Source organism: Rhincodon typus, chromosome 16 (genome assembly GCF_021869965.1).
Source record: "Rhincodon typus isolate 14 chromosome 16, sRhiTyp1.1, whole genome shotgun sequence".
Classification (NCBI taxonomy): domain Eukaryota; kingdom Metazoa; phylum Chordata; class Chondrichthyes; order Orectolobiformes; family Rhincodontidae; genus Rhincodon; species Rhincodon typus.
The window spans coordinates 61,444,883-61,469,118 of NC_063347.1; the positions used below are offsets into that span (position 1 = coordinate 61,444,883).

At 45.2% G+C, this 24,236-nt stretch overlaps 2 protein-coding genes across 3 annotated transcripts in view; one reads left to right on the forward strand and one right to left on the reverse strand.

The window, feature by feature from the left end:
• Window positions 1-5,872, reverse strand: part of abhd14a (abhydrolase domain containing 14A) — a 19,785-nt gene extending 13,913 nt beyond the window's left edge. The window contains exon 1 of one of the 2 annotated variants that reach the window (XM_048606477.1): window positions 5,841-5,872. Coding sequence is in view for 1 of the 2 variants with exons in the window: in XM_048606476.1 (XP_048462433.1) it covers window positions 93-102 (10 nt within the window). In the remaining variant the exon portion in view is untranslated. Of the gene's footprint in view, window positions 1-92; window positions 259-5,840 lie in introns of those variants that run through there. The other variant, XM_048606476.1, reaches the window with a different exon arrangement.
• A 74-nt stretch (window positions 5,873-5,946) lies between these two features.
• Window positions 5,947-10,313, forward strand: LOC109925603 (transmembrane and coiled-coil domains protein 1-like). The gene is made up of 3 exons (XM_048606478.1): window positions 5,947-6,129; window positions 8,955-9,701; window positions 10,200-10,313. The coding sequence occupies exons 2-3, from the start codon at window positions 9,129-9,131 to the stop codon at window positions 10,230-10,232; spliced, it is 606 nt and encodes a 201-aa protein (XP_048462435.1). The 5' UTR covers window positions 5,947-6,129; window positions 8,955-9,128; the 3' UTR covers window positions 10,233-10,313.
• The last annotated feature ends 13,923 nt before the right edge of the window (window positions 10,314-24,236 follow it).

Genomic DNA, 24,236 nt, shown 5'->3' on the forward strand with positions numbered 1-24,236 from the left:
TAAAGGATAGCACATTGGACGGACATGAAGAAACTTGGCCACAAGAGGACATGAACACCAACTAGCAACAAAAAGACACGACCAATACTCACTCGTCTCCATTCACACGGATAAGGAGAACCACCAGTTCGATTGGGACGACATCAGGATCCTAGGACAGGCCAAACAGAGACAAGCACGGGAATTTCTAGAGGCCTGGTTCTCCACCAAGAAGGCCATCAATAAACACGTAGATATAGACCCTATACACACACCACTGCAAAGAAAAACCGGAAATGAGGTAACCAATTCCAAACTCAGAGTTTAAATACCAGGCGGGAAAACACAACAACGCTTCATTGGAGGCTGCACTATTGATGTTACCCTGCAGGGTAATGAAATGTCTGCGAACTAACGAACCAGCTCAGCGAGCCAACCAACCACAGGATAGCCCATGTATTACACACATACAAACGTATCTATGGGGGACCAGGAACAAGCCATTCAGTCCCTTGAACCTGCTCTGCCATTCAGTATTATTATGTCTGATCTGATGGTCATGTCACTCCAGTTTACTATTTTACCCATTGTAACCTCTGATTCCCCTGTTAATCAAGACTCCAACCAATTTGGAGGCACGGTGGCTCAGTGGTTCGCACTGCTGCCTCACAGCGCCAGGGACCTGGGTTCAATTCCAGCCTCGGGCGACTGTCTGCGTGTAGTTTGCACATTCTCCCCGTGTCTGCGTGGGTTTCCTCCCATGGTCCAACGATGTGCAGGTTGGGTGGATTGGCCGTGCTAAATTGCCCATAGTGTCTAGGGTGGGAAATGCAGAGGTCTGGGTGGGATGGTCTTTGGGAGGTTGGTGTGGACTCGATGGGCCAAATGACCTACTTCCACACCCAGCTCTCTGGGGAAAAGAATTTCAATGGCTCACAAACATCACGAAGGTCAGTCTCCTCACCTCCATCTTAAATGAGGGGTGGGGGCCTTATTTTGAAATTGTGTCCCCCAACTCCAGGCTCCTATTTAAGGGAAGCAACTTCTCAGCATCCAGCCTGTCAATCCCCCTCACAGGTTTGTGATTGCTGTTGGTAAGGGTTTAAACTAACTTGGTGGTGGGGTTCATGAGAGAATGTTCAGCAGGGGAGGATGAATGGCCAAAATTAGAATCAACAACAAGCGAGCCAGGAAGGCATAGGCATTATAGGCCAGTTAAGGCAAAAGAGAGTTTGTTAAGGGTGCATAGTATTTATTTTAACACTAGGAGTCTGATGAAAGTTGTTGATAGGTTGAGGGCACAAATGAAAACATGATGTTATTGCTGTCACTGAGACATGGTTAAGAGAGGGGCAGGTTTGACAGCTCAATATTCCAGGTTACAGGGTGAGACAGGAAAAGAGGGATGACAGCTTCGAAGGCACCTCAAATGAAGCTTTATGGGTAGAACTTAAAAACAAAAAAAAAGCAACCACTTTGCTGGGAGTATATTTATAGGCCCCTTAACAGTCTGAGAGAAATAGAAGAGCAGGTATGTAGGCAAATTTCAGGGAAGCATAAAAGGGCAGTGATAGTGGGGGATTTCAACTTCCCCCACATTAACTAGGGTAGTCATTGTGTGAAAGGTTTGGAGGGAGCAGCTTCTTAAAATACATCCAGGCCAGCTTTTTAAGCCAGCGTGTACAGGTCCTACAAAGACAGCAGGGAGTCTTGGGCTTTACTCAGGTGATGAAGTTAGGCAAGTCATTGAAGTATCAGTGGGAGAGCATTTTGCAGACAGCAATGATCACTCTGTTAGGTACAAGATTGTAACGGCAAAGGATAAGGATAGACCTGAAATCAAAGTTATCAACTGGGAGAAGGCTGATTTTAATAAGATCAGATATGTTTGGTCAGAGTGGACTGGGTGCAGATACGTTCGGGTAAATCTGTATGACAGCAGTGGCAATGCATTCAAGAAGGGAATATGGAGAGTACAGGGCCAACATGTTCCAAGAAAGAAAAAGGGTGGGACCATCAAATCCTGTGAACGCTGGATATTGAGGAATTTACAGGATTTGATTAAGAGGAAAAGGGAGGCTTATTGCAGATCCCATGGGCTCAAAGTAACAGAAGCCCTCGAGGATCATGGAGGGGAAATTAAAAAGATTAGAAGAGCTAAAAGGGGTTATGAAAGGAAATTGGTAGGTAAGATAAGGGAAAATCCTAAATTGTTTTACAGGTACATTAAGGATAAAAGGATAACAAGGGAAAGAGTAAAGCCATTAAGGACCACAGTAATAATTAGTATGTGGAGCGCTCATTTCAAATTTCAAATCAGTGACTTTTACTGAAATTCAAATTGACAGAATTGAAGGCATATTATTGAGCTGGTATTTGCTAATGTGGTAGAACAGAGATATTAATATATATATATTCAAACTGAAAGGAAGGAAATGTTGGTGTCCCACAAGGATCTATGCTGGAGCCTTAACTTGCTGTTCCTGTCATCACAGCTCTCTGTATACAACTCTCTAACACTTATTTTGCATTATTCTACAGACGAGTTTTTAGGTATGATATTTTTGAAAGTATTTTAGATATTCCAATTGCTTGGCCTATTTCCATAGTTCTCAGTACAACCTGAGATCTACCTACTTTTACTATTCTGTTTGAGTACAGAAGGCAACAAGTGGTAAGAACCTTGTAACAGAGTACAGCATACTTATCAATGCACAATGTTCCAATTAAAAAAGCCACAAGCAAAACATTGCAAGGATATTCCCAAGAATTCAGTGTTTTGTTCTGCATGGCCCAGGTCCTTGGAGTTACAAGGTCCTTAGAGTTCTCTTAATCTAATCCTGTAAATTCCTCAATATCCAGCGTTCACAGGATTTGACAGCCACCCCTTTTCTTTCCTGGAACATTTTGGCCCTGCACTCTCCATATTTCCTTCTTGAATGCAACCCACTGCTGTCATACAGATTTACCTGAATGTATATGCACCCAGTCCACTCTGACCAAATCATATCTGATCTTATTAAAATCAGCCTTCTCCTAATAACGGCCTGTCCTGGACTTCCCACATAAATGCAACAGACAAAAAGGCACAACAACACCTCTTCTTCCTCAGGTGGCTCAGGAAATTTGGCATGTCCATAAGGTCCCTCATCAACTTCTACAGATGCACCATTGAAAGCAAACTGTCCGGGTGCATAACGGCCTGGTATGGCAACTGCACTGCCCAGGACTGTAAGAAACTACAGAAGGTGGTGTGCACAGCCCAGACCATCATAGAAGCCAACCTTCAACCAATGGACTTTATTTACATGGCTCGCTGCTGCAAAAAGGCGGCCAACATCATCAAAGACCCATCGAACCCCGGTAATGACCTCCTACAACCTTTTCCGTCAGGCAGAAGATACAGAAGCCTGAACACTCGCACCAGCAGGTTCAGGAACAGCTTCTTTCCAGCCATTATCAGACTGATGAATGGATTCTAGCCTCAAATAATTAACCTGCAATGTAACCTGTACGCCTCTCAGTCTGTTTGATCTTTGCTTGCTGTGATCTGCCTGTACTGCTGGTAAACAAAGCTTTTCACTATATTTCAGTACACGTGACAATAAAATCAATCGGAAAATTTGACAGGGCATCCAAAGCAAATAAGCTCTCCCTGACAATCAATAATGAGGTCAAACAGGGAAACACTGAACGGGGAAGAATATCTCAGCACCCTCACTTTTTCCAGTGCACTCACCCAGAATGAGAAGAATATAAACAGTTTTGTTTCTAATCTCCACCCTTCCCTCACCTTCACATGGTCCATTGCTTACATTTCCCTTCCTGGATTTCTGAGGATACTAACATTCACTGTAACTACACAGTCTCCCTCAGTTACCACAACTCACTTGCTCAGCCCCTGCCTCTTAGGGAGACTGCATTCCACTGTCCCGGTTCTCTCTGTATCATCTGTTCCAATGAAAGACCCTAGGGGTGCAGGTACATTGCCTATTTGCGACATCACTCTCAAGGAACTGAGTGGTGAAGAAAGAATTTGGCACATTTGCCTTCATTGTTCAGAGCACTCTATAGGAGTTGGGACGTTATGTTGAGCTTGTACAGGACATTGGTGAGACCACTTTTGAAGAACTGTGTACAGTTCTAGTCACCCTGCTGTAGGAAGGACGTTGTTACACTGGAAAGAGTGCAGAAAAGATTTACAAGGATATGCTGGGACTGGAGAGTTTGAGTTATAAGGAGAGGCTGGACATGCTAGGACATTTTTCACTGGAGCGTTAGAGGCTGAAGGGTTACCTACAGAGGTTTTTAAAACCTTGAGGGGCATAGATAAGGTGAATAGCAAAAGTCTTTTTCCTAGGGTAGGAGTGTCCAAAACTAGAAGGCATGGGTTTAAGGTAAGAGGGGAAAGATTTAAAAGGCACCTGAGGGGCAACTTTTCACACAAAGGATGGTACATATTTGGAACGAATCGCCAGAGGTGGGTACAACCACATTTAAAAAACATTCAGATAGGCACATGAATAGGAAAGGTTTAGAAGAATGTGGAACAAATGCAGGCAAATAGGACTAGTTTAGTTTGGGAAGTCTGGTCGGCATGGACAAGTTGGGCCAAAGGGCCTGATTCTGTGCTATATGACTTCATGGCTATATGTTTCTGTCTCTGTGACCTGGCCTGTCTCTGATCCAGTATCTCAATGGAGTTGCCGAACCCGTCATATTCCTGTGTAGGTTTGTCTATTCCAATGCATTCCGGGGTTATGTTCTGCATTCTGTACTCTGTAAGTGGGAGGCCAAACATGTTTGCAACCATTGCCTGAACACATACACCAAATTGTGTTTCCACTCCTCCACATGTCCCAACACATTCTCTCCACCCTCATAGCTGACACAACCCGACCTCTCTAAACCCCCATCCCCCTTGCACCCAACCCCCAAATCTCCAAACCTTCCCTCTGACTCCCACCAACCAGCATCCCTCTAACACTTTCATAACCCTCCCCTCTCTCAGCATTCGAATACAGGAAGATGACGTCTTGCTGCAAGCGCACAAGGTTTTGGTGAGACCACAACGGGAGTGCAGTGTGCGGTTTTGGTCTCCTTATCTGAGGAAGGATGTTCTGGTGATGGAAGGAGTTCAATGAAGATTTACCAGACTGACTCCTGGGACTTACATATGAATAGAGACTGGATCACTTTGGGTTACATCCTCTGGAGTTTAGAAAAGTGAAGTGGAAATCTCAGATATCTATGAAATTCAAACAGTAGACTGGGTAAACACAGGAAGGATGGTTGTGATGATGTTCAGGTACAGGTAGTGTATTTCAGACTGAGATGAGAAGAAATCTCTCCGTCCAGAGTGGTGAGCCTGTGGAATTCTATTTTATGCCAAAACATTGAAGAAAGACATAGAGAAGCTCTCAGGGCCAATGGGATCAGAGAGCATGGGTAGAAAACACAAGCAGGGGTATTGAATTGGATCATCAATCACGATCATATCGAACAGAAAGTGGCTTCAATCGGCTGAACAGTCACTATTGGCTCCAATGTGTCTATGTCGATCTCACTTCTGCCCCAACCCACTCTACTCCAGCTGACCTCCCACCTTGTTTTACCCCATTCACTCTTTCCCCTGCCCTTTCTCCCACCTTCTCCCCACCCCCTCTCCCACCTTCTCCCCACCCCCTCTCCCACCTTCTCCCCACCCTCTACCCCTCCACCTCTTCCCCCACCCTCTCCCGCCAACCCTCCTAACCCTCTCCTCCCCACTCCTTCCTCCCCCCACCCCTCTCTCCTCCCTCCCCCACCCCCACCTTCTCTCCCCCAACTTCTCCTCACCCTCTCCCACCAATTGCTGTTACCTTCATAACGCGGCCCCCTCCCCCGGTCTCCATGGTGACTAGCCCCGCCCCGCCCCCGGTGATGACGCGAGACGCTGGATGACGCGGGCGGTGATAGGCTGGCGGTGTTGCGTGCTGACGCCATGTGGCCGTGTTGATGCTGTCCATCCCCAGTGCCGGGCCCGGGGCCTGAGCGATTACCTCCGGGAACCCTGCCTCAGCTTCACCCACTGCGTGCGGCCTGCAGTCCCGGCCTGTCGTGCTACCTAGTCCCCGTGCTCTCTCCCGGTGCCAACCTGCCCGGGCTGCGGTAGGTAGCGGCTCAGCTTTACCCTCAGCAGCACACACCCCCCCCGGGGTTTGACTGGTCCCTTACACAGGGGCCTAGCTTCCGACCGTGACCCTGGGCTCTGATCACCTCTTGACCAGTGACCTCTGACCTTCCCTTGACTAGTGACCTTTGACCTCACCTTGAATACTGACTGATGGCCTGCTTGACCAGTGACCTCTGACCTCCCCTTGACTAAGGACCCCTGACTTTTCCCTTGGCAGTGACTGATAACTTCTGACCCCCTTTACCCAGTGACCGATGACTCCTCTTGATTGGTGACCTCTGGCACTGCCTTGACTTGTGACCTCTGACCTTCCAGTGACTGACGACCCTTCAGCTGCTCCCATCCCCACACACTTGACTACTGACAATGACCTCACCTGGCCACTGACCTCTTCCTCTAATCCTTAGCCGGTCACTGCTGATTCCCTTCTTGACTGTTTACTGTTATTCCTCCACCCTACTTTAACTAATGACCTTTGACCCCCAATTGAGAACTCCCTCAGCAATGACCCCCATCATCCTTGACTGGATGACTTAATCCCCTCCTCGATCAGTCACTGCTGATCCCCACTCCACCCTTGACCAGTCAACACTAGCCTTTGACCTCTCAAAGCTAATGCAGTGACCTTGTGAGTGTCAGGCCAGCCTGAGTTTCGGCTTCACCTTAATGCTTCCACTCACGTTATCAATGTCACTCAGATGCAACACTTTCAGCTGCTGTCAGTCTGCCATGGCCGCAGTAAGAACTCGTATTAGACCTCTGCTTAACAGCATCTTGCACCAGCAGCAGAATATTCCTGAATGCTTCAGATCTGGGGTGATCGAGTCAGCTGATGCGTAGCCTGGAAGCTGGAAAGGGAGGTGTTGGAAGAGCAGATGGGTTTGAAGGGATTATTGGAGCAGAGTTAGGGGATCAGATCACTGAAGACTCCATTCCTCATGTGAAGCAGAACTAGTGAGACCACTGTAGACTAGAGTTTGTAGGCTAGATGACCTCAGATGGAAATTGATGGTATTGATATTGAACTGGATCTGGAAATTGAAATTGTGTTTGCATGTAAGTGCAAGACTTCTTTTTATTCTCAACGTTTTTTAAAAGTTGAGAGAAGTTAATATTCAGCGGAACTTACAAGGAATGCAACATTTAACATTCAGCTCTTTCAAGCAATTTGGAAGGCAAATAGCATGTTGAACTTTTTTGCAAGGAGATTGGAATAAAGAAGCCTCGCTTTGTTTTACAGAGTTTTGATGAGATCGCATCTGGAATAGTGTGCGCAGTCTTACTTTCGCCCATCCCTCAAATAGGACCAGTATTCTATGGAGTTTAGAAGAACGAGAAATGAAAAGACATTTGACAGGGTAGATGTTGGAAAGTTGTTGCCCCGGCAGCAGGGACGGTGCGCAGTCTCGGAAGCATGGGGCTGACCATTTAGGGCTGGGGTGAGGAGAAAGTATTCGTCCAAAAGGCTCTGAATCTTTGGAATTTTGTGCCCTGGAAGATTGTTTGAGGCTGAGGTAGACGGTATCCCAGGGAATAATTTATCTCGGGATATGGGAAGTGGGAGGAAAGTGAGGTTGAAGCCCAAGGTTAATCATGATGGTATTGAATGATGGAGCAGACTTGAGGGACTGAATGGCCTACTCCTATTACTTGGGTGTCCACTGCGCTGTGAGGCAAGTAGGTGAGATCAGGTTTAGGTGGGAAATTTGTTGAAGGAGGGTTGGTCTTGCTAGTGCTCCAGCTGAGGAACCCTCTGGGTGGTTGGGGAATCAAGGACAGTGTCTACTACCAGCCTGTGCCTCACCGAACAGGGTAATTGACACCATAAATGAGAAGCAGCATGTAGTGATCATCTTGCCCCCACCACTGTCTCTGCCCAGCAATACATCATCCTGCTATTATACAGCACAAAACATTCTCTTTCCTGTGGATTTCCTGGTTACATTGCAGTTTAACTGAAAGGGAGCTATTCTTAACTAAAATTCCAGGTGACAGTACTGATCACCCTTGCTGTTGTGTGAAGTATGCTGCAGAAGTTGTTGCTGCTTTTACTGGCTCTAGTGCTGTTTGTTTCAGATCTCCAGCATCTGCAGTTCTTTGTTTTATTTTAGTGTTAATGTAACTTGCTATTAGAAATGCAGCTGATTTTGACATTTGTTTTCTCGCTTGTAGACATCAATTAGAATGGCTGCAAGATTTATTATACATGCGTGACTGCATGTTTCATTGCTGCTCTGCTGCCACTGCTCATACTGTTTTTAGTTACTGCTTCAGATCTTAAGTTTGGGTGCTCAGTGGCAAGGTAAAAGATTTCTGATCTTTCAGCATTGGCTCCATGCGTTTGATCAGTCAATGCCTGAGTCTCATTTCACTTTGAGTGCAGATAACTATAATCTGAGTGCAAGTGCTTTCTGTATGTTGCTACAAGGTAAATCGATAAATATTTCTCACCTGAGATTTAAAGACCCTGATTGTCTTCCTGCCAATAATCTACAGGCAAACCATGCTGAGTAAGCAGAAGGTGTAAATGTTGGGCAAAGCCCAGATGATAGATATCGTAATAAGCATCCAGCATGATTTGAGAGAGATTCTGTAAGGGTCAATCTGATGAATAAATGAGTTCTTAGTAAAAGCCTGCAGCTACAAGGATTGTCAAGCTGCAGGGGTGTTATCACAGTACTGTGCTTTGAGTGACAGCAGTGCACAGAGATCAGAAATTTTGAACCTAGCACCAGTTTGTAATTTTCAGTTGAAATATGCATGACGTGTAATGTTTGCATTTTTTTTTCTTTTCTGTCAGACGAGCATGATGTGACACTGGCAGGTGTGTGCATGCTGAAACCTGAACCTGACTGCACAGATATGTAGAAGCTAGATCACCAAGAAACCATTTATTTGCAGAGGCCTGGGCCATATATCTGTCAGTAAATACATATCACTTAAAAAAAAAAATTAGAAATCAAACCAGCGCTTCATGGAGCAAACTAACAATGAGCCTTCACTTAATAACCTAGACAATGGTACCAGGCCCACAGACCCTGAGTGCAGGAAGCCCAGTGAATCGGAACACTCATTGTCCAAGATAACACAGAATGCTCTGGAGAATTTTGGCTCCCTGGGCCAGGGATTAAAGCATCTCTTTCACCCCCAGCGGCGGCGATCTTCTGTCTCCCCCCAGGATGGCCTCCATGCTCAGGCTGACCAGGAGTCCCCGAGTCCAGAGACTTCCAGCCCAGCCACTGAGCTGGGCTTACCTGCTCCGTCCCACCAGCCCCCCAGCCAGGCTACTACGCTCAACAGGGTCCTGCAGCAGATCCGGGTGGCGCCCATAATGAAGCGTGGTTCGAGCCTGCACAGCCGAAGAAGCAAGTTGGACCCTCCCCGAGGCAGCCCGCAAACGTCCCACAAGCCGGCCTCGGATGGTATGAGCTGTCTCCTGTCGCACTCCAGTAGACCCCGATCTGCTTCGACCACCGATGCGCCGACATCCTCGTTGTTTGTGGAGCCGGTGACCTTCAGTCCTCATGTGGGAGATGAGCTGGATCGGGTAATTGCTTTCTCTTTATCGTTGTGCAAGTCTCTGTGCTGGTGAGAGACTCTGAGCAGTTGCTGAGTGTTAAAGCCCTTTGTGAGGCAAGCATCGTAAATTTGCTGCACTTTGAGTAGCTGAGGTGTCTGTGTTGATGTGTTTGCAACAGATCCCCAAATCCCTGCACTGACTGTAGCACTAAACCTTTGACAAACGGGTTTGTGTGTTCATCTAAGAAGGAGGTGCTGTTCACGAATAGTGATGCGGGCACTCTGTGTTCCTCAGGGCTGTTAGAAATCAGCGCTTGCTGATTATATTGAGGTGCTAACTTGGAGGGCTTACTGAGCCTGCTGCTGTGTGAAGGAGCTGAATTGGCCAGAGTGACTGTTAACCAATGACGATGAGATATAGTGAGGAAAGTTTTAGCAAAGAACTGTAGCTCGGGTTGCGGTTAGAGTTGTTGGTTGGTTTGCCGAGCTGACTGGTTTTCATGCAAACATTTCATTTCCATTCTAGGTGACATCTTCAGTACTGTGTAGTCTCCATTGAAGCGCTGTTCTGTCCTGCTGTGAATTTATGTGGTCCGGTCTGTCATTGTGGGAGTCTTGTTTCCAGTTTTGTACAGTACCGGTATGTAGATGAGGTCTATTTCAACATGTTTGTTTATTGCATCAGTAGTTGAAAACCAGGCCTCCACGAATTCTTTGTTTTGCTTGTCCTAGTACTGTAACTTTGTCCCAGTTAAACTGATACACTCTGGCATAGAAGGATATTAAAACGAGGGAGAGTTGTTCATGCCGTTTTGCTGCTAGTTAGTGTTCATGTATACTGGTGACAGGTTCCCTGCCTGTCTGTCCTATGTATTGCTTCTCGCTGTTGTTGCATGGTATTTTGTGTATCACATTTGGCCTGCTTACTGTGGGTATGTGGTCTTTGGTCTTTGCGAGTAACTGGCGAAGCGGTACAATACGGGGAAACAAGACTGCCCACTATGACAGACTGGACCATATAAATTCAGAGCAGGACAGACCAACAGTGCTTCAATGGAGGCTACACAGCACTGAAGATGTCACTTAGAAGGGAGACAAAACATTTGCAAGAAAACTAATCAGCTCAGCGAACCAACCAATAACTCAATAACTCAGTATAATGAGAAAATGCAAAGACCAGGAAATAGTTTGAAATTGGGTCTCTTTTTGTTGGCGATTGTGACGAATATCATGATTAATATTGCAAAGGGACTTATAGTCAACATGAACAGGGCATTTCCCGTGTCTGAGGGGCTTGAGTCAGAGACCACATCTACAAGATTAAATGGGAGGTTTTGAGTCTATTGAAACCTTTCTTTACAAATATGGATTTTCTTCAGCTGGTGGTTTGCTGTACCTGAATGCTACATCACATTATAGTCAAGATGTTCATTTAAACCCATAAAACATAGGAGCGGAAGTAGGCCATTTGGCCCATTGAGTTTGCTTCCCCATTCAGTGAGATCAAAGCTGATCTGTTCATCATCAACTCCATTTTCGCACTTTAATCCCAAAATCTTGATTACCTCACTGAATAAAAATCTGTCTATCTTTAATGACCCAGCCTGGACATCCCTTTGCGGTAAAGGATTCCACAGATTCACTACACTCTGAGAAAACAACTTCACTCTAATTTCGATTTTAAATGTGCAACCCCTTATTCTGAGACTAGGTTTGAGACTTTACAAGCATAAACTAGCTCTCCACATCTACCCTGTCAAGTCCCTGAAGAATCTTGTACGTTTCAATAAGGTCTCCTCTCATTCTTCTCCAATGAGTACAGGCCCAAACTTTCCTCCCGAGGAAATCCCTCCATACCCGGGATAATCATACTGAGCTTTCTCTGGGCTGACTCCTGTGCCAGTTTACCTTTTCTCAGATAATGGGACCAAAGCTCTCAGAATTCCAGCCACGCTCTGACTAGTGCCTTGTATAGTTTAACAAAGCTTCCTTTTTCTTCTCCTCCATTTGAAATAAAGGCCAGGAATACAGTAGTCCTCCCCATTACCCACTAAACGTGGATGCTAGTTTTTGTGATTCGTGTATGAGGACCTCCCTCACCCTACCACCCAAATGTCTCTGTGCTGCAACTTTCTGCTGTCTTTCTCCGTTTAAATAGTATCCACCTCTTCTGTTTTCTCTGCCAAAGTGCATCATGTCATATTTTCCAAAATGTATTTCCATCTGCCAGGTTTTTACCCACTCACTGTTATATATCCTTCTGCGGACCATTTATGTCATCCACACTGCTTGTCTTCCCACCTAGTTTTGTGCCATCTACAGACTTGACATTTGAGTCACTAACATATATTGTGAATATTTGTCGCCCCAGCACTGATCCCTGTGGTACTCCACTGGTTACAGGTTGACATCCTAACTCTCTGTATTCTATTAATTAGCCAAACCTCTATCCATGCTAATACACTGGTCCCAATACCATCGGCTCTTATCTAATTAATTAGTCTGAAGTGTGGTACTTTGTTGAATGCCTTTTGCAAAAATGTAAACCGTATAGTACTGGTTCCCCTTTATGTCTCCTACTTGTTACTTCCTTTGAAGAACTGAGATAAATTTGTCAAGCATTATTTCCTCTTCATCAGGCCCTGCTGACTCTGTTTGACCATGTTTGTGTATTTCTGAATGCACTGCTATTACATCCTTTATTATGACAGATGTTACACTAACTGGTTATAGCTACTTTTTTTGTGTCTCTCTCTTTTGAATAAGGGTATTGACAGCTGTCTAGTCCCCTGGGGCTTTCCCAGAAAATAAGGATTCCTGGAAGATTCCTACCAGTGCATATATTACCTCTGTAGCTACTTCCTTTTATTCTTGCCAACGCATTTATCTGGTCCCAGGGACTTACCGGTCTTTAGCCCCAACAGTTTTCAAAGTACTTTTTTTCTGTAATGATAGTTGTTGTGTTTATTCCCCCAACCCATTGTATTAGTATTATTGAAATGTTGTTAGTGTCCACTACCTGAGATTTTAGCAAACGCTCCCTCATGCAATACATATCTCGGTGTGAATGTGCATTTCAGAAAACTCTCCAGTAAAAGGGGGTGATGAAAAGATTGTTGAATGTGTGATTGAGAACTCTTGGCACATTCCCACTGACAGCTTGTCTTCGACTGCTTCTAGGGAGCTGTTATTGGTCAAAAAAGGCCAGCCTCTCACAGAAACATAGAAAATAGGGGAAGGAACTGGCCACTCAGCCCATCAAAACCATTCCACCTTTCTGCACAATGTTGGTCGAATAGCTTAGTCAACAGAGCACTGTCCTGATATCCCGTGAAACCATTAGCTTCTAGAAATCTTTCCTGAATATATTCAGTGACTTGGCCAACACAGCCTTCTTTGAGAGAGAATTCTACAGGTTTACAGCCCACGTAAAGAAATTTCTCCTAATCTCAGTCTGAAATGGCCTACCATGTTTCTTGAGATGATGACCCCTTGTTCTGAACTCCTCCCTCCCCAGCCAGGGGGAAATATCCACTATGCACCCAGTCTGACCTGCTGTGTCGGAATTTGACATGTTTCAAAGTACTTCCTGAGTGCTCTGGCCACGAATGATGGATAGTCCTGTCTTGTGAGCCTGGGATCTGTCTTTGCCCAAACCCCTAACATCGGCCTGAAGGGGAACTTTCAACATTGCAGTGTCCTTAACCTCAAAGTGGCAGTCTGTGAAGCATAAAATAATATTTAAGCCCTTCCAGATGTCCAGGTTTATTCTGCCTTCTGGGCAAATACAGCTTTCCTGTACTTTGGCTTCTTCCCATTCATACAGAATCAATGTTTTTATTATTGTCAGTTTAACTTTGGTGTGGAAGTTTCTGGGGAACAATTATTCAGGATTGAATGATTAAATACAAGGAAACGTGGGTTGATTAAGAAGGATCAGTATGGACTTGAGGGAGAATTGAGTTGAACTGATTTGCTGGAGTATTTTTGACAAGCTAACAGAGAAATGGTGAGAGTAATGCTGTTGATGTCATATATGTGGACTTCCAGAAGGCGTACGATGCAGTGTGGATACAAAATTGGCTGAGTACAAGGAAACAGAGTAATGGGTATTTTTCAGGCTGACGGAAGATTTGAATTGGAGTTCCCCAGAGGTTGGTATTGGGCTTCTTGGTTTTTCTGATGTATATTAATGATCCAGATCTTGGTGTGCAGGGGGAAATTTCAGAGTAGATTAGAGTTAGATTTATCGTCACCTGTATATAAAAAAAAAGTGAAAAGTGCTTTCTCACATGTTATTGGAAAGTGTTACCAAGCTGCAGTGCTATCTCGAAACATTGAATGCAATGCAAGATTTTACTGCAGTAGGGTTCAGCTTTCTCTCGTTCCTCTTCCGCTGCTTTTCCTCCAGTCACTGGCAATTACCACAATCTCTGTAACGGGCTCCTGGGATCTCGGCTATGGGCTTCCCTGCTCCCACAATCACAGCTGCTGGAGCCATGGGCCTGGGGATGCACAGGCTCCGTACCTCCTGTTCCCAATCTGAAGCTCTTCCGGTTACCGCCGTCAGTTGTCGGGGTCCTCCACCATCCCGTTTGCCGATGCCCCCGCTCTTTCAGGGGCCCAGGCCTAGACACAGACCACGGCTCAGCCTGCGAGTCCAGGCCAGGGGAGTCAGCCCAGGACCCGAAGTATACAGATGGTACAAAACTTGGGAGCATTGTAAACCACGAAGAAGACAGTGGAGAACTTCGAAAGGACGTGGACAAGTTGATAGAATGGCTGAATAAGTGGCAGGTGAAGCTCAATACAGAGAAGTGTGAGGTACTACCATTTGGTGCAAAATACATGGACAAACGTTGTAAAATAGGGGCTGCTAGACTAAAAGGTGTGCAGCAGCTGAGAGCCTGAGGTGTGTATGTGTGTAAGTTATTGACGAGGCAGGTAACATAGAAACTTAGAAACTAGGAGCAGGAGTAGGGCATTGAGCCCTTTGAGCCATCTCTGCTGTTCAATGGCTCATTCTCTATCTTGGTGCCATATTCCTACATTCTCATACCCCTTGACATCTTTTAAAATGTAAATTTATCTATCTTGTTCATGAATATGCTCACTGACACAGCCTCCACAGCCTTCTGTGGTAGCAAATTCTCTCTACCCTTTGAGTGAAGAAATATTTCCTAACCTCAGTCTTAAATGGTCTACTCTGTATCCTGAAATTGTGTTGCCTGGTTCTGGGTTCCCCAACCAGGGGGAGCATTCTCCCTCCATAGAGTCTGTCCAGCCATGTTAGAGTTTAACGTGTTTCAGTCAGCTCCCCCATCATTCTTCTAAACTCTAGAGAATACAGGCCCAGTTGAACCAACCTCTCCTAATACAATAGTCCTGCCATCCCTGGTATCAGCCTAGTGAACTCCTGCTGTAATCCGTCTTTGGCAAGTTTATCCTTTCTTAGGTAGGGAGACCAAAACTGCACACACTACCCCAGCTGTGGTGTCACTAAGGCCCTGCAGAGAGAGCTTTTAATAAAGCTTTCAGTATTCTAGGCTTCCTTAATAGTGGCAGAGAATACAAGGGCAGGGAGGCTACGCTGAATAGATACTGGTTAGACCTTGGCAGGTATTTTCTATATGTTTCTTCACATTTTTAGAAAGGATATGAACACATTGCACAGAGCAGAAGACATTTATGAGAATAGATGTATGAATGAGACACACAGGTTTAAAATCATTCCCAGAAGAAGTAAATGCAAATATGAAAAAAAACTTGTTCATATAGAGTGGTTGGGGCTTGGAGTGCATTGTCTGGACGTATGGTGAAGCGCCTAGCCTAAGAACCCTAACTCCCTTCCCTCCCCTACCATTACCACTCCCACCAGCACTCTCACAGTTATTGAGCCAGGTCCCAGAGAATGTTGCCAACATTTATATCTGTTCCCTTTCCCCATAACCAAGACTTTGCATATTTTGATGGTCAGTGTTGGTGAGTTGTGGTATGGAAGGACATGGAGCCAATGTGGACATGTTGAATTGAGACCCCAGTCAGCACTGATCTAATGCAATGGTAGAGAAGGCTTGACAGGCTGGGTGACCAGATCCCATTTTGGTGTTCTGTTGAAGCACTGAGAGTTTGTCAGAACAGAAAAGTTGTGTTTCAGACCTGGCCTCCCTGGTCGTCTGCTTTTTTTTTTCAGATCTCCAACATCTACAGTATTTTGCTTTCTGTTTTATTGGAACCTTCACAGAGGTCATCAATTCCTTTAGAGAGAGAACTTGTGCATTTCATCAACTTGCTGCCTTGTATCAAACTATGTGCTTCCCACATTGCTGATTGTTAGCCTCGACTGGTTGTTTTTGACTGGCACAGACTCAATTGACTAAAGTGCCTTTCTTGTGCTGTGTACCTCTGTGACTCTCCTTGTTTCTTTGATTTGATTTATTGTTGTCACATGTACCTAAGTACAGTGAAAAGTTTTGTTTTGTGTGCAGTACAGGCAGATCATAAAATGATTGAACAGAGCGAAGCATACACGGTTACAGCTGCTTGGGTGTACAAAAACAAAATCAACATTAGATTTGAAATTAGAGAGGTCCATTCAGCAGTCTAATAACAGCAGGGAAGAACCTGTCAGTACGTGTGTTTAAGCTGTTGAAGATTGGCGTGGAGAAGGTGCTATTGTCTATCTTTGCTGTGCTTGTTTGTTTTGGAATCGCTGCTTCGTATTGAAAACCTTTTGCTGTGCATTGCAACTACCTAGCTTTGGATCCATTGTTATGTGACCTCACTAAATCAGCCCTCCAGGATTTTGATGTATTACCTTCCCCCCGCCAATCCTGATTAACTACTCATTTGATTCTGTTTGGATCTGAAGAGTTTGACTGCCACCCTGTGTGGCAGCAGCCTAACTTGCTGTTTCTAAATTAGCTGCAGTTTCAACCTGTTACACTTTCTCCCCTGTCCTTGCTCTCTGTGGCCTGCCAACCCATTTTGACTAACTTTGATATAACCCACAGCAAACTCCCCAACCTTCTGTCTGCAAATATTCTCTTGGTGGGCTTTTCTAAATTTCAAATTTAATTTTTTTAAAAAGTTGTTGTTGCTTTGCTTGAGGTGCTTGTATTGAAGGGAACACATTAATCCTCCAAGGCTGCATTTAGTCCTCTCTCTTTTGTCCGTTTAAGTCTATGTTGAAAATCAGCAATTCGGTACCAGAATGTGCAGTCAGACTGAAGAAAGAGAGACATGCAGTCATGTTTGAACAAGTGGAAGGGTGAGAAAAAGAACAGAACGAGAGATCTGATGGGGTGGAGATCAGGAGAGATTAAATGGCGAAAGATTTTGTAAGTTAAGGCCAAACGAAATTGTAACGGGACAAAGTGAATTAATTGAAGATGTGGATAGAGGAGGTGATAATAGCAGGATCCTTGTGTGCACAGCCCAGACCATCATGGAAGCCAACTTCCTATCCTATTCATTTTTTTCTGAAGAAGGGTCTCGACCCGAAACGTCAGCTTTTCTGCTGGTCTGATGCTGCTAGGCCTGCTGTGTTCATCCAGCTCTACACCTTGTTATCTCTTCCTATCCATGGACTCCATTTACACTTCTTGTTGCAGCGGAAAGGCTGCTCAGAACCCTCCCACCCCAGTAATGCTCTTCTACAACCTCTTCCATCAGGCAGAAGATGCAGAAGCTTGACCACATGCACCAACGAGTTCAAGAACAGCTCCTTCCCTGCCCTTATTAAACTGGTTAATGGACTCTCTAATTTCAAATAATGTTGATCTTGTTAACGTTCACCTTGCCTCGCGCACCTCCTGTGCAGTGTAACCTGTATGCCTCATTCTGTCTAAGCACCCTATGCTCCGCATGTCCTTGCTTACCATGATCTGCCTGCACTGCTCGCAAACAAAGCTTTTCACTGTACTTGGGTACACATGACAACAATAAATCAAACCAAATCCTGATGTTTTTAAAAAAAAAAATTCATTCAGGGGATGTGGACGTCACCGACCAGGCCTGAATTTATTGCCCATCCCTGATTGCCCAGAGGGTGGAACCACATTGCTGCAGGTCTGAGTCACATGTAGGCCTGACCGGGTAAAGATGGCAGATTTCCTTCCCTAAAGTACACTAGTGAATCAGATGGATTTTTCTGACAGTCTACAACGGTTTTATGGTCATTGTTAGACTCTTAGCCCCAAATTCATTTTTTTATTGAACCTGGGTCCCCAGTACATTATCTGGGTGTCTGGATTAATAGTCTAGTGATTATACCACTAGTCCATCACCTCCCCTAAATAAACGCTCTCCAAAAGTCAAAAGAAACAGATTTAAAAAGAACAAAGAACAAGTGGGAGCAGAGGTTAGGACACTTCCTATTGGCAGGCATTGTATTCCTGTTGTAAAGCTGCTGGCAATTCGAAGATTCCAGGATGAGATGAGTAAACTAATTGGATAAATCAGGCTTGCTCCATGTTGTAGTGTGACTAGCAGTGAAATGTGTATGTGTGAGTGGATAGGGCAGCGTAATATGAAGCATATAGTGTGAATGATTGATTTCAAACAGTGAAGCTGACCATCAACTGTGAACTACAGTATTTGCTGTAGATTGTTTAGTGCTCCTCCTGTGGGAGTCATCTCACTGTCCTGTGCCAGGCAACTGTGTCTGACTGTCCTGCTTGGCACTGAGCACGGATTGTATGTTACTAATGAGGTGCTGCCCTGGGAAGGCCCACAGTTCCGCTGCCTGCTTTTTTAGGCCAGACATAGCCTAGTGCCGAGAGGAATTCAATTCCATCTTGTATCTAGGACTAGCAGTCTGTCAGAGGGAACAACTTAGTTCATATCTCATCCCAAAGTTCAAATGATATCATTTGGTACAAAATGACAATTCAGCACTTTCTTGATTACTGCACTGATTAGGTAGCAGTTTTCCAATCTCTCTAGTCTCAGCTGAATTGTGTGGCTGCCAGTATCTCACCGCTGGTGCTGCCTTTCACTGTGCTCGGCAGCAGGATGGATTTTGACCCTTGCTTTGAGGGGAAATAGTACTGTCACTGGTCTAATAATCTGGAGATCCAGACTAATGTTTTAGGGATATGGCTTCAAATCCCACCATGATTGACGGTAATGTTTGAATTCAATAAGATCTGGAATAAAATAAAACTAGTCTACCAGTGACCGTGTAACAATTGACTTTTGTTATAAACAAAAATCTGGTTCACTAATGCCCTTCAGGGAAGGAAATCTGCTATTTTTACCTGGTCTAGCCTACACATGACTCCAGACCCTCAGCCAGACCCATACCCACTGTACCGTGTCAGAACAGTGGAGTTCAGTGACCCAGTGCAGAGTCTTTAGTCCCAAATCCAGGCTGGAACACCAGTGCCATACTGAGGGAATGCTGCACTGTCAGAGAAACTGGTGGACCAAGGCCCCACCAAATCCTCTGGATGGATGTGTACAATCCCAGGGAAGAATTTGAACTCGGGCTATGGATCCCAGTCTCCTCGATGGCATTTATCTCTCAACTGACACCAGTGAAATGATTTAACTCATTATCACTTTCTGGGACCTTAAGTGTAAACTGGCTGTCACATTTCTGGCATTACAGGAGTTCCTGTATTTCAAGCGTACTTCATTGTGCTTTGAGTTGGAGAGATGCAAAAGCAAGTGCAAGTTTTGATGATATGTATCTATGGAGTCTCTCTGCTTCGCCAGGGAAGCGTCATTTAAAAGCCGTGGGGTGCATTACTGTTTGACCTGCAGATCCTCTTACCAACCCATGACCTCTGAGGACAGTTTACTATCAATATAGCTGAGCTGGGTTACATCGGTCACCCTGCAGGTATGTGTGCAGTCACTGAACCAATAGGAAGTCAGCTGTTAACTCCCACACATGCAATCACCAACGGGCAACAGGTTCCATTTAGGTACCATCTGCAGTTTAGGAAAATGTGTCTCAAGTGCCAGGTGGTGACCATCTCCTCAAAGAGAATCTAACCATCTCCTCTTGACAGTTGGCAGCGTTACATCCCTATCAACATCCTGAAGGAGGTTTACCATTGGCCAGAAACTCAACTAGACTCAGCAGATAGATACACTGGTTACAAGAGCAGGTCAGAGTCTAGAAATCCTACAGGGAGTAACTTACCTCCTCACTCCCCAAAGCCTGTCCACCATCTACAAGGCACAAGTCAGGAATATGATGGGATACTCCCCACTTCCTTGGATGGGTGCAGCTCCAGCAGCACTCAAGAAGCTTGTCACCGTCCAGGGCAAAGCAGCCTGCTGCTGAGGTGCAAGGCTCACTGGTGAATCTATCAGCAGCAGATGTAAAAAAGGAATAGTGTGGGATTGAAGGACCACCTCCTTGCAGGATCTGTTACTTCCACGTGTGAGAACAGTGTTCCTTTGGTGATTAGTAAATTTGATCACATGGGATTCAGGGAGAGTTTGCCAATCGGATGCAAAATTGACTTGACGATAGGAGACAGAAGGTGGTGGTGGAGGGTTACTTTTTGGATTGGAGGCCTGTGACCAGCAGTGTTCTGCAGGGATCAGTGCTGGGTCTACTGTTGTTTGGCATTTATATAAGCCATTTGGATACAATTTAGGAGGCATGGTTAGTAAGTTTGCAGATGACCCCAAAATTGGTGGTATAGTCGACCATGAAGAAGGTTATCTAAGAGTACATAGGAATCTTGATCTGTTTGGTCAATGGGTTGAGGAGTGGCAGATGGAGTTTAATTTGGATAAATGTGAGGTGTTGCATTTTAATAAAACAAACAAGGGCAGGACTTAATGGTAGTGTTGTTGAACAGAGAGACCTAAGGGTTCAGGTCCGTAGTTCTTTGAAATTTGTGTCACAGGTAGAAGGGTGGTTAAGAAGGCCTTGGCACACTTGCGTTCATTGCTCAGGCCATTGAGTGTAGCAGTTGGGACTGTTGAGGTTGTACAGGATGTTGGTGAGGCCACTTTTGGAGTCCTGCCGTAGGAAGGATATTATTAAATTGGAGAGGATGCAGAAAAGATCTACCAGGATGTTGCCGTGATTGGAGGTTATGAGTTATATGGATAGGCTGGGACTTTTTCCACTGGAGTGTAGGAGGTCGCAGGGTTATAGAGGTTTATAAAATCATGAGGGGCATAGATAAAATGAATAGCAAAAGGTCTTTTCCCGAGGGTAGGGAATTTGGATGTGTAGGATAGTACTTGCTGGATGCCAGATCTGGCTGCTTCTTGGATGGCTCAGGTGACATGGCATTCTCTGAAGGGCCAGTTGGGATACTAGTCAGTGTCTTCTTCAGAGAAGTAAAACCAACTGGCCCATCCCTGCTCCCCCCCCGCACTTCACCAAACCTCTGTTCACCATGACATTTCTGCAGCTGTTGTTCAGCTCAGTCGCATTGTCCTCTCTACTGATGCCCTGTTTCTCAGTAAAACCCTGACTCATTACACCAGCAGCCCCCTTTTCGAAGGATCACAGAATGTTTACAGCACACGCCGAGGCTGTTCAGCTCCACAATTAGGATGAGGAGCTCACAGATTTCTTTGTCAGTGAGATTACAATCTTCCATTGAGCTGCAACTGTCACTTTCCAAAATCCATGTGTACACCAAGCCAAACATTTTCCAGGGCTTCTCCCAACCTCAAGTTCATCCTTTGTTTACTTTCTATTTGCTTCTTATGTTGTCTTATTCTGTCTATCAGGACTATTTCTCGCTCCCTAGTGCTTATTCCTGTCAAATCTGCAGACTACTTTCTATCTGCTAGTGACACAGTGGCTCAGTGGTTAGCCTTGCCACCTCACAGCGGTAGGGGCCCAGGTTTGATTCTAGTGTCGGGTGACTGTCTGGAGTTTGCACATTCTCCCCTTGTCTGCGTGGGTTTCTGCTGGGTGCTCCAGTTTCTGCCCACAGTCCGAGGATGTGCAGGGTAGGTGGATTGGCCATTCTAAATTGCCCCATTGTGTCTCGGGATGTGTAGGCTAGGTGGATTAGTCATGGTTTAAAAAAAACACCCATGCATGGTTACAGGTGGGATGCTCTTCGGAGGGTCCAGTTGCTCGAATGGCCTCTCTGCACTGTAGGGATTCTATGATGAAGGGTGAAGGGAAAAGCTGGCAGGTTTAGGGATCCCTGGCTGACAAGGGATATTGAGGTTCTGGTCAGGAAGAAGAAGAAGGTATACATTGCGGTTAAGCTATCAGGCTCGAGTGAATCTCTAGATGACTATAAAAAGTGTAGGAGTACACTCAAGAGAAATCAGTAGAATAAAAAGAGGGTCTGAGATGGATCTGGTAGATAAGGTCAAAGATAATCCCAAGAGGTTCTGTAGCTATATTAAGAGTAAAATGGTGACTAGGGAGAGAATAGGGCCCCCTTAAAGATCAGCATGGCCGTCTATGTGTAGAGCCACAGGAGATGGGGAAGATTTTCAGTGAATATTTCTCCTCAGTGTTTACTGAGGAGAGAATCGTGGATGCTAAAACAAAAGGGAAACAAGTGGGATGCTTTGGATTGCATACACATTACTAGAGAAGAGGTGTTTGCAGCCTTTAAGCACATAAAGGTGGATAAATCCCTTGGGCCTGATCAAGTCCATCCACGGATGTTGTGGGAGGCTAGGGTAGAAATTGCAGAGGCCCTTGTAGAGATTTTTGCTTCACCTTTAGCTACTGGTGAAGTTCCAGAAGACTGGAACGTGGCTAATGTTGTTCCATTGTTTAAGAAAGGTAGCAAAGACAAGCCAGGGAACTACAGGCCACTGAGCCTGACATCAGCGGTAGACAAGTTATTGGAGAGGATACTGAGGGACGGGATCAACCAACATTTGGATAGTCAAGGTCTGATTGGGGATAGTCAGCATGGATTTGTGTGCAGGAAGTCATGTCTATTAAATCTTTGAGTTTTTTAAAGGGCTAACCAAGAGGATAGATGAGGGCAGTGGATGTTGTCTATATGGACTTTAGTAAGGCCTTTGACAGGGTCCTGCACAGCAGGCTAGCCATGAAAGTTAGGTTGCTTGGGATCCAGGGAGAGCAGCTAATTGGATTCAAATTTTGCTCGATGGTAAGAAGCAGAGGGTGATGGTTGAAGGTTTTTTCTTGGACTGGAGGCCTGTGACTAGTGGTGTGCTACAGGGGTCGGTGCTGGGACCTTTGTTATTAGTTAAGGTTGTAGACTTGCTCGCCGAGCCGGTGGGTTTAATTGCAGACATCTCGTCACCCTGCTCTGTAACATTGTCAGTGCGCCTCCAGTAAAGCATTGTTGTTCTGTCCCACTTGTTAGTTATATGCCTCGGTTTGCTGGGGTGATTGGTATTACTTCCAGTTCTGTTTCTCAGTGGTTTGTATATTGGGTTCGGTTCAATGTGTTTGTTGATGGAGTTCCGATTGGAATGCCAGGCTTCCAGGAATTCCCTGGCGTGTCTCTGTTTGGTTTGTGCTATTATGGATGTGTTGTCCCAGTCAAATTCATGTCCTTCTTTGTCCATGTGTATTGAGACCAGTGAGAATTAGTCGTGTCTCTTGGTGGCTAGTTAGTGTTTGTGTATCCTTATTGTCAGTTTTCTTCCAGTTTGGCAGGGTGGTTGTTGATTTGTGGGCTACCCTGATACCTAGGGGTCTGAGTAGCCTTGTGGTCATCTCTGATGTATGGTAGGGTGACTAGTGTGTCTGTCCGTGTTGTGTCTTGTTGTGGTCTGTCACAGAAGTAACGAAGGGTTGTGCTTTTTGGTATCCATTCCTTTTACAAACTACATATGCTCGTGTTCTGCTTTGCACAATTCTGGATTGCTGCAGTGTATTGTGGCTCATTTGAATAATGTCCTGATGCAGCATCGTTTGTGGGTGTTGGGGTTGGTTGCTGGTGTAATTAAGTATCTGGTCTATGTGGTCTTTCTGTATACATTAGTCTGGAGTTCCCCGTTGTTCTCACATTCTACCATTTATTGTTCTCTTCTTCTTTTGTGAATTTTATTCCGGTGAGGATGTTGTATGTGTCGGTGTGTTTCTTTTAGTCTTGTGCGTTTGATAATCACGACGGTGTCATCTACATAGCGGACCTAGAGTTTGGGTTGTATAGTGGGGAGCACTGGCTGTTCTAACCTTTGCATTGCTGCCTCTGCTATCAGCCCTGATATTGGGGATCCCATTGGTGTTCCTTTGATATGTTTGAATATCCAGTCATTGAAGGTGAAGTGGGTTGTGAGGCACCGATCCAGCAGTTTCAGGGTGCTGTCCTTGTTGATACTGTTGGTGTCATGGGGTATCTGCCTTCCTGATTCGTCCAGCAATGTGGTAATTGTTTCTTTGGCTAAGTTGATGTTTATGGATGTAAGTAGTGCTGTTACGTCGAAGGATATCATTATCTCGTCCACTTCTATTCTGGTGTACTGATGTCCTCTTAGGAGGAGTGGATGGAGTGGGTGGTGTTGTCAACAAAGTATTTCAGTTTCAATTGTAGTTCTTTGGCGAGTCTATATGTTGGTGTGCCTCGTGGTGAGTCAATGGGGGTGAGGGGGACCCCTGGCTTATGTACCTTAGGGACTATCAGGCACA

Coding starts and splice junctions, on each gene's coding strand:
- LOC109925603 (XM_048606478.1), top strand. CDS start 9,129: ATGGAGCAAACTAACAATGAGCCTTCACTTAATAACCTAGACAATGGT. Junction 9,702..10,199: donor TGGGAGATGAGCTGGATCGG/GTAATTGCTTTC, acceptor TTTCCATTCTAG/GTGACATCTTCAGTACTGTG.